General features: G+C 36.5%; 1 protein-coding gene across 3 annotated transcripts in view; it reads left to right on the top strand.

The window, feature by feature from the left end:
- LOC149795404 (protein maelstrom homolog) overlaps nucleotides 1-13168 on the top strand; it is a 76608-nt gene extending 63440 nt beyond the window's left edge. For all 3 annotated transcript variants that reach the window (XM_089965182.1, XM_089965180.1, XM_089965181.1), the window contains 3 exons: nucleotides 2304-2457; nucleotides 3914-4012; nucleotides 8435-13168. In XM_089965182.1, the coding sequence (XP_089821308.1) occupies nucleotides 2304-2457; nucleotides 3914-4012; nucleotides 8435-8457 (276 nt within the window). In that variant the 3' untranslated portion in view covers nucleotides 8458-13168. The remainder of the gene's footprint in view (nucleotides 1-2303; nucleotides 2458-3913; nucleotides 4013-8434) is intronic.
- Nucleotides 13169-13527: the final 359 nt, after the last annotated feature.

Genomic DNA, 13527 nt, shown 5'->3' with positions numbered 1-13527 from the left:
TTTGTTTATCTCTTCACAAAACAGTACAGCTTCTTATTTTGGCTATCTCTGTCAAAGGTTAGAGAGTATCTGTATGTATAATATATAGACAAAATGACGATAAACCAGAATTTTGTTTGATAAAATCCAAAATGTTTTAGAAGACAGTGGTAGGCCATACATTATTATTGCAGGAAAGTGGAATGCTCCAAAGATTTTTGGACTAGATATAGTTAATTAACTCCATCATAATAATAACAGCCTGGCAAAAATTGACTCTGTCATGGAGAGCATTGATTTGATGGACATCTGCAGTGAGAGAAACATCAACAGAGGCATTATACTTGCAGTGGTCCTATAAAAGGAGTTGATGGTTTATTGTATCAGATATTCATTTTCTTGTTAATTCATCCAGTCTATAAATATGACACAAATCAGAATTTTGATGGGTTTTTCTTTGACAGATTGTTAGAGGCAGCTGGAAATTTGTGTTTGTGACATTGACTAAATCAGAAGTACTGATAGGAAAGAAAATATGTACCACAGCTGACAGCCATCCATGATTTGATGATCAGTTCTTTAAGAAAGAAAACCATGAAAGTTGTTTTAAGATAAAATTATTGAATATAATTCAATAAATAAAAAGCACACATTTTTGGAAGAAGAAAATAATGAAACCAGATTACAGTCTCTTCTCTCAAGAATCCTTCTGAAGTGATTCAGTCATGAATAAATCCCCCAAAATATTTGGAGTATTAAAACAAAAGAATCATGGAGTTATGAGCAAGTTCAAAAATTAGGTAGAAGGTGAGACAAATATAAGGTATTTTTGTAGCTTAGGATAAAGATATTACTCTGATGAACTTACTTCAGAATTAGTTTTGGATAATGGCTATTATAACAGACCATGAAATATTGTTTCTACAAAACATATGATTTCGCTTTGAATGGGAGTCTAACAAATGGTCCCTTTTTCTCAGTACTTGTTTGTAATTTATTTTGAATTGCTTTACAGTCATCCAGAGATTACAACAGGGCATTGATGCAGGCTTTGTAAAAAAATCAGTACAGTGATTTCTCCATTATATTTAGATGATACTACACTTCACAGGAAGTTGGTCTCAGTCTGCCTGATAAGTGCAGAGTTCTAGTTTAAAAATAGATCTTTTAGTTTTAAAAAAGCACACAATTTTGTTTGATTATAATCAAGTCTCACACTAATGGCTAAAACTTGGGTGTGTTTTTTGCATACTGGAATATTAATATTCATCATCTGTGCTCTATCTGGTTTGGAGTCCAACAAGGGGACAGCATTTTACGCTTATTTATTGCATTTCTCATGTCATTGTTGCACAGGGTGTTATAATGATGCAAAGAGATAATATTACATATGTTTCTTTAATCACAATGGTTGCTTACAAGAGTATGGAGATGAGAAAAACTGAATGCTGTAACAAAGCCCCAATGCTTGGCATTGCTAGCTGATTGATCAGCCCAGGCTGTTTTGGCCACCTGTCTAAAAAAAAGCTGAGGTCATTAGAGACAGCCAAAGGTTCCATGCATTGATTAAGCAACTTTATTACATTTGTCCAGCTCACTAGTCAGTTATCAGACACTTCATATTAAGGACAAGAAATGAAGCTGTTCAACACTTGGTAACAAATACCTAATTTAATTTTTACAGAAGTGCTAGCAATATCACTGGAGATATGGACCCATTGAAAAACACACCCATCTAAATCGCCATAAAAGGAAAACATGGTTAAAATGACTTACCTTTTGTGCATTGGCTAGACAAAGATAATACATTGAGAAGTATAAGATGAAATGCAAAACAGCATTTTTTTAAAAGAAGGCATGTATGACCTACTTTTGTAACAGTGATTTAATACTCTACAAGAGTCATGTACCAAGTTTCATGAAAGTATTCATTATCGAAATCTCAACATTCGTCCGTGCTCAAGAGGACAATGACCATCACACAGTTATATCACATGAAGTTTCTGTACTTAACGCAGATGAGCAAAAACTCATGGTTTGGTCTTGTGGGTTTTAGTGCCATTTTTCAAGATGTAATACCGGTACATGACTGTCAGTAAATTTGGTGGAGGAAGAACCTGGGAAGAACCATCAACATATGAGAAGCTACTAGCAAGCTTTATAACATACCTACAGTGATAAAAATAAATAAGATGTTGCAGCTACAGCTAGTAGTAGCAGTAGTAATATTTTTAATGTAGTGTTACCACCAGCAGCATATAATTCATGATGTTATATGGAGGATGAACAACATTAATATAAGTAACTATTGGTTTCTTCCTCAGAATTACACAAGTTGTTCAGCCAGTTCAGGCCCCACCATAGCGACGTGGATGGGTCAAGGTCTAGGGCGTGGCTCCCTCCTTACAGGTGCCTCTCCGATGGTACCATCCTCAATTCCTTCAGTGCAGCCCAGTCTTGCTCCAGTCAGCACAAATGGTAAGGAAATTCTGACAGCAGAGATATAAAGTTTATTCTGAAAAGTCAGATTTGTTTCTGTGAAAAAAGCATTATAATTCTAAGGAAAAATAAGTCAGTGTACAGATCCACTCAATAGCTAATATACCATTATTTTTGTCATAGAACAGTAGTGCTTTTATCACCAGGGTAGGTGACTTTAAACACATTGTACAAGGGGCCAAGACGTAATATAAGGGGCCAAGATAAATTAATAATTAAAATGTTTGTGGTCAGCATTTTCTTGCTATTATTTGGAAGGGGAGATGAAACTAAAGGTGTGGTTTAAGCCAACTCCTTTTCAAATGTAAAAGAAGTATTTGCTTGTAAGAAATATATAACTACAGTGGTCCCTCTCAACCATTGGCCACCTGCTTTATACAGCCAGAATCCCATGGCACCTGTGTTCAAAAGTGCCTCACTAGGATGGCTACCCATTAGAACAAAAACTGTCAAAGTCACCCCTCATGAGTGGCCACAATAAGGGGATTTACAGATAGAAATGTCTTGTATGTTGATTTCTAAATTTAACACACTGACATTGGTTCCAACATGCCAATGAAGTAATTTTTATCTATACAAAAATGTAAGTAATCAGATTATTCTTACCGTTGTATGTTCCTCCGATATCACTTTGATAATTACTGGCTATTATTTTACCACTGATAATTATCGTGATGATAAAAGCTGACAAGCACAGTATTCATCTATTTAAGACACAGTGATATCGTGTCATCAGAACATAAAAATGGTATCTTGTTCATTGGCTTTTGTCCCATAGATTATAAATTGTACTTAAATGTATACCTGGCTAAACAAGCTCACTTCCTTTGTAAAAGCTGAGCATTTTGGGTAATAACTAAAACTTACCAATTGAGGAATAAGTCACTGCAAAAGTGCAAAGATGTCATTAGACATTCTCAGTTTAGAAAAGTAAAAGCAATCTGGCTAAATGAAAAGAGGGAGAGTTCTTTGATCCCTACAGACAAATTTGGAGTCAAAAAGATTCAAACAGACATCATCAGTTGTCATTCTTTGTAGTCTAGGGGGAAAATGAGAATGAAGGTTTCAGCCACCCTGATTTTATTGACATGGTGGTTTTACACTGCAGTTGATGATTATTCATAGTTATTTTTAGTAATATTTATGCTGTTTTTATTGATTTCACAACATTTATTGACTTTGAAAAGACTTTAAAAGTTAAGTTCTTTATATTTCGTTATTACATCTGTGTGGCCCCTCTTGAAAGGCCCCCTGCCCCCCCCCATCTTGCCACTATTATAGTTGTATGGAGTATAATTACATCATCTGCTTGTGATACAAATACTGGGGAACAACATGCAGCCTTTTGGTGCAAACACCTTCTTTCTATTTGCCTTGTATAAGTCTTAGAGTGTTAACTTTGAATTTTGATATTTTGACCCCATCATTTTTTCAGAAATCATGCGTGGCAGAGGCAGAGGGATTCTGTCCAGAGTTATGAAGGGCATCCCAGATTATGTACCACAAGGGAGGGGCTATGCCCCACCAGGATGGAGTATGATCTTTTTATTTATTTACTTGTTACAAATGTTGTTTTTTATCTTACTTGACTCAAATGTTTTTTTTAAAAGGCAGAACATAGTAGACATAGTTTACATTTGTCACTGCATTATCAACATGCAGTGCACATTTTCAGATAAGGTATGTTCTATTTGGATATTTGCATAGTCATCCAAATGTAGAGGTCAAGGTAGTTGTTATTAGCAACTACTATCACATCCAGCCAGATGCAGAGTGACAGGTTGGTGTTACCAGCTACTGTCACATCCAGCCAGATGGAGAGTGACAGGTTGGTGTTACCAACTACTATCACATCCAGCCAGATGGAGAGATGGACAGGTTGGTATTACCAACTACTATCACATCCAGCCAGATGGAGAGTGACTGGTTGGTGTTACCAGCTACTATCACATCTACCCAAATGGAGAGATGGATAGGTTGATGTTACCAACTACTATCACATCCAGTCAGATGGAGCTGGAGAGATGGATAGGTTGGTGTTACCAACTACTATTACATCCAGCCAGATGGAGAGATGGACAGGTTGGTATTACCAACTACTATCACATCCACCCAGATGGAGAGTGACTGGTTGGTGTTACCAACTACTATCACATCCAACCAGATGGAGAGTGACTGGTTGGTGTTACCAACTACTATCACATCCAGCCAGATGGAGAGTGACAGGTTGGTGTTACCAACTACTATCACATCCAGCCAGATGGAGAGATGGACAGGTTGGTATTACCAACTACTATCACATCCAGCCAGATGGAGAGTGACTGGTTGGTGTTACCAGCTACTATCACATCTACCCAGATGGAGAGATGGATAGGTTGGTGTTACCAACTACTATCACATCCAGTCAGATGGAGCTGGAGAGATGGATAGGTTGGTGTTACCAACTACTATTACATCCAGCCAGATGGAGAGATGGACAGGTTGGTATTACCAACTACTATCACATCCAGCCAGATGGAGAGTGACTGGTTGGTGTTACCAGCTACTATCACATTTACCCAGATGGAGAGATGGATAGGTTGGTGTTACCAACTACTATCACATCCAGCCAGATCAAGAGTGACTGGTGTTACCAGCTACTATCACATCCACTCAGATGGAGAGTGACTGGTTGGTGTTACCAGCTACTATCACACCCACCCAGATGGAGAGTGACTGGTTGGTGTTACCAGCTACTATCACATCTACCCAGATGGAGAGTGACAGGTTGGTGTTACCAGCTACTATCACATCCACCCAGATGGAGAGTGACTGGTTGGTGTTACCAACTACTATCACATCCAGCCAGATGGAGAGTGACTGGTTGGTGTTACCAACTACTATCACATCCACCCAGATGGAGAGTGACTGGTTGGTGTTACCAACTACTATCACATCCAGCCAGATGGAGAGTGACTGGTTGATATTACCAGCTACTATCACATCCACCCAGATGGAGAGTGACTGGTTGGTGTTACCAACTACTATCACATCCACCCAGATGGAGAGTGACTGGTTGGTGTTACCAGCTACTATCACATCCAGCCAGATGGAGAGTGACTGGTTGATATTACCAACTACTATCACATCCACCCAAATGGAGAGTGACAGGTTGGTATTACCAACTACTATCACATTTAGAAAGCTAGAGATGGGCAGATTGTTATTGCATCAGTGTTACACCAGTCTAATGCATTGCTGGATTTGCGAATGAGAGGTTGCTTCAGGAGATGATAGCAGGTATTAGCCCTTCGTTTCCTTTCATGGGGGATTAGCCCTTCATTTCCTTGTGCCCTCCAATACTGGTTTGGATTTGCATGGAGATTGTTCTCCCACTATTTTACAGCTTAGTGGACATACGTGGTACTGCATTCCAGAGCAGAGGAGAATGCACTTCATTTAAGCCTTTCGAAAATGAAGAATGTAATGAGCACCTGGTGTTGCTGGAAGGATCAGCTTTGCAGGAAAGTGACCCTGTTCTTGTTACACAATTCAGTGCTAGTCGCTTACTTCCTTAAACCTGGGTTGACCAAATTACGTGACATGTTCTGATCCAGGTGTTGCTGAGCTTGTGCCCTCTATGCAAGATTACATTCTAATTAAGACACATTCCAGGCAGATTCATTGTTTTGGCTGATTATCTGTCAAGATGAGCCAGACATGGCACACAGGTTGGTTTTTTGATCAGTTGATCTTTAAGTGGATCTATGCACTTTGGGGGTGTTTGATGATAGATCTGTTTGTGACGAGGTGAATGATTTGCTCAACCTAATAAAATCCCAGCAAAGTTAAACCTGCTGAAACAACTGTGTTTACATGTGTTTAATTCCTGCCAAGGATGGCCTCTTTATGCCTATCTCTTGTCAGGAGAGCCTTGCATGGAAAGGAATTTCAGCCATTGATCATAGAAAGAATCTTGTGAGGAAGAAGGCTGTCCAGTTTCAAGGCTTATGAGGGGAAGTGACAGTTTTTAGGGACTGGTGCAGAGACAACATCATCCAATTGAATGCCTGAGTCTCTAAGTTAGGTCATTTTTTTCAAGGAGAAAATATTTAGCCTGATTACTCTCTGTGGATATCTGTGATAGGATCTGTCAGACTTGCTGACAGCTTCAACCTAGATAGGCCTAAATCACTCATTTTCTTTCTCAATTGGAAATCTGTCATGGATTTAGACAGGGCTCAACTTAGATGAATTTGAATCCCTAGCCAGAACTTTGATATAGCTGTTACCATACAAGATACGCTTTCTAATAGTGCAAGTATTAGTAGGAGCAGGGTGGGTGAGTTGCATTGGTTCCAAACTCCTGTCTGATCAGATGCTTCCATGGTTCTAATGACACAACCAGGTAAAATAACTAAGAAACTGGTCTACTTACCATCCTACATGTATATGTTGAGATTGGCAGTATTACAAGACATGGTTTGTGCACTTCGATTAGATAGAGATATGCCTTATGAGGATTTCAGCTCGTGAGATTAGATAGAGATATGCCTCATGAGGATTTCAGCTTGTGAGATTAGATAGAGATATGCGTGATGAGGATTTCAGCTTGTGAGATTAGATAGAGATATGCGTGATGAGGATTTCAGCTTGTGAGATTAGATAGAGATATGCCTGATGAGGATTTCAGCTCGTGAGATTAGAGCCATCTTTGTGAGTCTTGTGTTCAAATGCAACACTTCAAATGAGATACGGCTCTCATCCAGTGAATCTTCTAGAGTTTTAACTCCAAGATCTAGTATTGCAAACAAGAAGTGAAAATGGCAGATCCAATGGCTGTGGCCCAGACAACCACCAGACCCATTTGAGCTCAGCACAACTTCCTTACGGACTTGGGTTTTTAACACTTTAGTGGAATTCATCCAAAGCTTTTGCTTGATAAGGAAAAGACACTCTTTTCTTCTTATTCAAGTGTTGTGGTCATGTGTTATATGACAGTTGTGCTTTCTTCATATTGGGAGAGCAGTTTATTGTTGTTAGAAGTAATTCAACAATTCTTCTCTGGAGAGATACTGATCATAGAGATTGGATGCATCTGCAATTCCTCCTACTCTTACCTTTAATGTTAATGTAATAAGAGAAGAACTCGTACAATGAAGCCCAATCATTCATCAATAAAATTCTGTGATGTGCAGGATTGTGTGTTGTAGTCTAGATTACATGAGAATTTTTGTGTGTAATGTATTTTTCAATGCAACTTTGACACTCCTAAACTTAAGATGACCATAAATCCACCTTGGTGTTCTGAAGATATTGGCAGATTGCAAGTTGATAACCAGTTGCTTTAAAGTTCCCTTGCTGGAATTTCTGACTTGGATCAGGATATTAAATATATACTTATGGAACAAAAGCAATTGAAGTTTCTGAGGAAATTTGGTGATTTTGATTCTGTGTCAGCTAGGACTCAGATTGTGTGTGACAAAATCCCAAAGAAGAAGAAAACAATTTGACTCAGTATTTCATAGGTTATGGTATAATTAATATAAATCATTTCTCTGCTCAAAACATCATTCACACTACAATCAGAACACAAATTAACTTTTATAAATGTTACCAGAATAATGCTGATGGGGTGGTTAATATGATGATTTTAATTTCTGTAGAGCACTTCTTGCAGGGAAAGAAAGAAAGCAATATTGCATTTACATGTTATGGGTAAGAGTTTTACTACATTGTAATTTTCCTCCACTTCTATAACTAATTCCTAGCAGCATCACTTTATTTTATAAATTGTTAGGCATAAATAAATATGTATTTTAAACTATGATAATCCCCCTTTTGAGAGACGCACACACATTTACTCAATACAAAACTGTATTTGGGAAGTATTGCAATCAATAAATGTACATCTCAGGTTAATTAGTGCCTCTTCATTATTCACATTTTGCTGATAAGCGTTTTTATTCTTTGACAGATGAGCAGTCTCAGAGAGCATGACATTCTCCTTTACTGTGAAAGCAGCTTGATTGAAGATGACATCACCAAGCAGATTTGTACAACAGCTCTGTTAATTAAGCCTGCTGTTAACTTCTACTGATGGTTGTTGTGATAGGGGAACATTGGAGTTCATCTCACCAAATATGAATAGGCTTCAATATTCCAGCCACGGAAACCCAACAGATCTGATTAGTGTGTGGCTAAGAAAGATGGATCCTTGTTTTTGAATTCTGCAAGTAACTGTGGCCTTATTCACAATGTCTTTTTTATATAAGATATCGTCATACATGGCAGTTTGTTAGTAAGTTGTGAAATATTATTTAAAACTTTCTCTGGTGTTCTACATGTCTGCAATGGAAACTCTGGCTGCCCAATCCTCCTGTTTGGAAAGATCCAGGATTGTATTTGATATTATTGTTGGTTTTTATGTAAGATGCTTTTATTGGCTGCCTACCTGCCAACCATTTCAGTTGATACATTAAATTTGTTTTTATACTTGCCATTTCATGGATTAAGCTTTTAGATATACTGATAAAAATTAATGGAAAAAGTGTAAGCAAGAAAAAGCTGTGTTTGTCCCTGTTAGCCTTACTGGTCATAGACCAGAAGAGCTTGTGGCATAACCTGTTCTCTGTTATCCAACATCCATATGTCTGTTAGCACAAGTTTATTATTGTAACTCCTCCTCAACTACCTGGAGGATTGCTATGAAACACACATTATATCGAGGTCTAGCTGGTTCTGAATGAAAATGTTAATGCTCAGATATCCATTATGGTTGCCAAAGTGAAAATCTTGGTATTTCTGCTCCTCCTGAATGGGTTGTTATATCAACAAGGGATTTTTACTGATATACTTCTTATGATGTCTAATTGGCACACCCATACGGCCACCACAGCTGCTATCTTCAAAATCTTCTTGCTGCTCCTTCTGAATGGAAATTCATAGCAACACAGGGTTTTCACAAGAAAGCTTAGGCTGTAAATGAAAATGATGTCACTTGGACACCCGGTAGAGCTGCTCTATCAGCGATATTGAAAACTTCGTTATTACAACTGATCATAAATGAAGTCATTAATACAAGATGAGGCTTAATTATGACAACCAGTTAGATCTGAATGAAAATGGTGCTAATCTGACCTCAAATATGAAGGCACAAAAACCTCTCTTGTCACTGCTTCTTCATATCAACACATGGTTTTTACCAGAAAACTTACAATGGTGTCTAGTGGGTTCAGAATGAAAACGATGCCAATATGACATCCAATATGTCCACCATGTCAGCCATCTTGAGAATTTTGTTATTTCTGTTCTGATGGAAATAATTAGCATTACATAAGGTGTTCACCAAAAGACTTCTCATGATGTCTAGTTCATATTAATTGTGCTCCACAATGAACATATTTAAAATTTTGTCTAATTCTCCTGAATGGATGGTCATATTTTCATGGCATTTTCACTAAAAGTCTTCCACTGGTGTCTAGTTTTGTCCGAAATGACAATTGTGTCAATCTTGCATTTATTATGGTTATCACATTGGCTTCTTTGAAAATCTTTTTGCTCCAGAGTATGATGGATAGTTTCAACACTTAGCAATTAAAAAGAAAAGAAGTCTTTAATTTCTGAAACTTCTTTTCAAATAGTAGAGTATCAGGCCATTCGAGGGACTCTTGTTTAAATCAATATGTGAGATATTTTTAGAAAAACATGTTTGTGCAGTGATTGCATAAACATATCATACATGCACTTTCATAGTGTTCTGTTTATAGCAGCAGTATGTGACAAATTTCTTTGCAGATAAATTGGTTTCTTCAGCTTGAAAAACTATCAGATTACTGTAAATAATAGTACAAGCTGTTGGGCAAAGGCAGGCTTGATTGATGAATTTTAAATGACTGCGAAAAATGGTAGAGGAGAGGGATCAATTTGAATTTGAAAACATGGATCAGAGGAAGTTAAAATTAATACATCTCTACATTTGTCAGGTATGTCAGCTTAGGTCAGTGCTGTCCAACCCGCAGCCTGCGGGCTGATTTTAAATGGCCTGCCAGAGCTCGAGCGGCTATATAGTTATTGCTTTTCAGTTTCCTGCTGCAGCCCCTGGCTTCAAGAAAAACATTTTTCAGTAGCCCATGGTGTCAAAAAGGTTGGACAGCACTGGCTTAGGTCATTTTTTAAAGTTCACAGATTAAAGTCCTGAGACTTAATTGTGTGGCATGGAACATAAATTCAAAGAATTTTTGGTTATGGATCAGTCTTCAGATATGAGAAACATTTCCATGTTCAGGCAGAACTTAGTGTTATGTTTATGGCAGTCAGCCATTTTTCATTTGATTTTTAGTGCATATTAGTAATGACAGGTAGTTTCCTGATGCCATGCTCATTTCATCTACAGCAAGTCTTTAACAATTGATAGTAAATATATAGAGATGCATAGCTGAGTACAGGTATTGAGTAGACTTGTTTTTAAAAGTGAGCCTCAATTAAGAAGAATGAGCTTTATTTCTTTTTATATTGTTAGCCATGCACATAGATGCCAGTAATACTTATTTTCAATATTATGAATCATATTGCTATTGGAACTGAATAATTTCTTGTGTAGTAATAATAAATATGGCACTGGATTTTGTTTTTAATTATTACAGTATATGTGAAAGAAAAAAGAAAACTTATATTTTGAACCTGTAATGAATATTATTTGTTTCCAATGTTATATTTGCATATCTTCTATGGCCTTAAAAAATGATGAGTGGTTCTTTTGTTTTTTAATTGTGCAAATAAAACAATTTCTAGTGATTATAAAGTGTATGTACAATTTAATTTCCTTTTTGCCTCCCAATCCATGTTTAAATACTTACTATGGTGATATGAAAGATAGTTATGTCCCTGTTGTTTTTTTTCCTTCAAACTTGTCAGCCCTGCTATATGGTGTTTCATTTGTCTAGATTGGTCAACTCTGCATTTACTTCATATTTCAAATAAAGTCATCATTTCAGATTCACATAGTTCATTTTAAATTGGCACCATTGCTTTGTACTGTTACGATCAATCATTACTTGTTTTCAACAGGTCACAGAGTCTTCAATAAAATTGCCAACTTGGAAAATAACAGTGTTGATGCTTCATTTTCAAATTACAGTTTGCTGGCTTGCTGCCAGATTCTTGGCTTATTTTTATCATGGGAAATATTATCACTAGATGATGTTGAGAACTGGCTTGATATTGTTACAATGGCTGTTATGTAATAAATTAAATGAAATAATGCATGATTTTATTGAAAGTATTGGACAATATAATACACCAAATTTGGATTGGAACTGTATGCAAGGATGACCACACAGATTATTTGAAAATCCTTTATTTTGTCTTAGGTTTTAGTAGACAGTCAACATTTATGTGAAATTATTAAGAAACTTACAAAAAAAAACTTGTTACTTTATTTTCAGATATCACAGACATGTTGAAATTGGTATTTATATGGATATTCACAGCCATCACAAAAACTCACTGTAATGCAGAACAATAGATGTCAGTTTGTATTGGGTGTGTGTGTGTGTGTGATGGCATCAGAAATTTGCTCTAAACAATTTCAGATATTATTTTGTAGATGGGTACATATTCAATGATTAATGAATTTATTGACAGAAGATTTGTATCCATGGTCTTTGGGAAAAGTTGAAGTTTGGAATGGTTTTATTTGAGTGAAGGGGACATTTTCAAAATTCAGAGTTGATTTTGGAATAGATTCAGTTGAGTAAGGTTAATTTTCACAATCCAGAACACCATCAGGTTTCATTTTTCAGAGGACTCTGGCTCAAAATGCTCGTTTATGCTTTGATGATATTGTAAGTGCTAAAATTTGCCATATGTTCAAGGTCAAGGTCACAGGGCGAAAACATAACAATGAGATCCAGTTTTCAGTTGTTTCTTCCTTATGCACCATATTTGAACCTGTTTTTGTTGAAATACTTTCTCTTGATGATCCATTTAACTCTGAATTGTTGCATGTGCAGGTATTAAACCTGTGTCCCTTTGATGATGAGTCTGAAAATGTACCAGCTGGGCCACAGGAGTCCCTTCTATTTATTGCTGAAAAATGAAGAGCTTCACATCAGAAATAAGCAATTTTTGTATCCCCTTTAAGGTATTGAATTAATTATGGTCTTTATAATTATTTGCTACCTTTACTGGGGAAGAGGGGGTAGTTTGATTATGTCTATAATTGTCATATTACAAGCATTTATTTTCATTTAGGTGCAAGTTAAAACTATTCCCATGTCAGAAGCCAGCAGTGGCATACATTTTGTCCCAAATTAGACTTGCATTGTTTGCTCAACTTAGATGCATTATTGTACTTTTGACAAGCACATTTTTTTCTGGCAAGCTTGTTTGAAAACTGCAAGGGTTAATGGCAGATGTTAATCTTATAAAATATGTTTCAATCTGCTATCTTATATCTTGAAGAAAAGATTTTAATATTTGTAAATTAATGTATGGGAAATGTAAAAACTAACAAAATTTCATAGTTGATAGGAAATGGGCAATTTCCATGGCAAGTAATACTTTAAGAAAATGCTAACTCAATTTTTTTAAAGAGATGGATTAAAGTTGGCAAGATTGCTGTCATAATTTTATTAATCCAGTAAATACTTAGTTTGTTTTAAATAGTAATTATGCACTAAATAAATTTTTTAAGTTTATAAATGCCTAACTGGTGTGGTTCCTTTTGATTTCTAGTTTATATTCATAATGTTGGAGGGTCAAGTGAGTAAATGGTGTGGCACTGCATCCTTTATGCACCATCCAGTAACTGTTCCCATTTACCTTTTAAAAAAAAAATTAGAATTGATCCAGTGGGAGAGGATCAATGAAGAGATGAAGATGAATGGTCAAAACATATTTACGAGGTCTTGTTACAACTCTGTGGTCTTAAACTGAATAACAGAAAGAAGAAGGGGCCTCAGGAGGTTGAGCGGTCTAAATCTCTCACCTTTATTAATCAATGCCATCTCACCTCTGTGTTGGTTTGAGTTTTGGACTTGGTCAATATGGGTATCAGAGAAAGTTTGC

The sequence above is a fragment of the Sinohyriopsis cumingii genome, chromosome 7 (assembly GCF_028554795.1).
Source record: "Sinohyriopsis cumingii isolate HCF-2022 chromosome 7, ASM2855479v2, whole genome shotgun sequence".
Lineage (NCBI taxonomy): Eukaryota > Metazoa > Mollusca > Bivalvia > Unionida > Unionidae > Sinohyriopsis > Sinohyriopsis cumingii.
The sequence above is the reverse complement of the archived record's forward strand: the minus strand, read 5'-3'. Positions and strand labels throughout refer to the sequence as shown.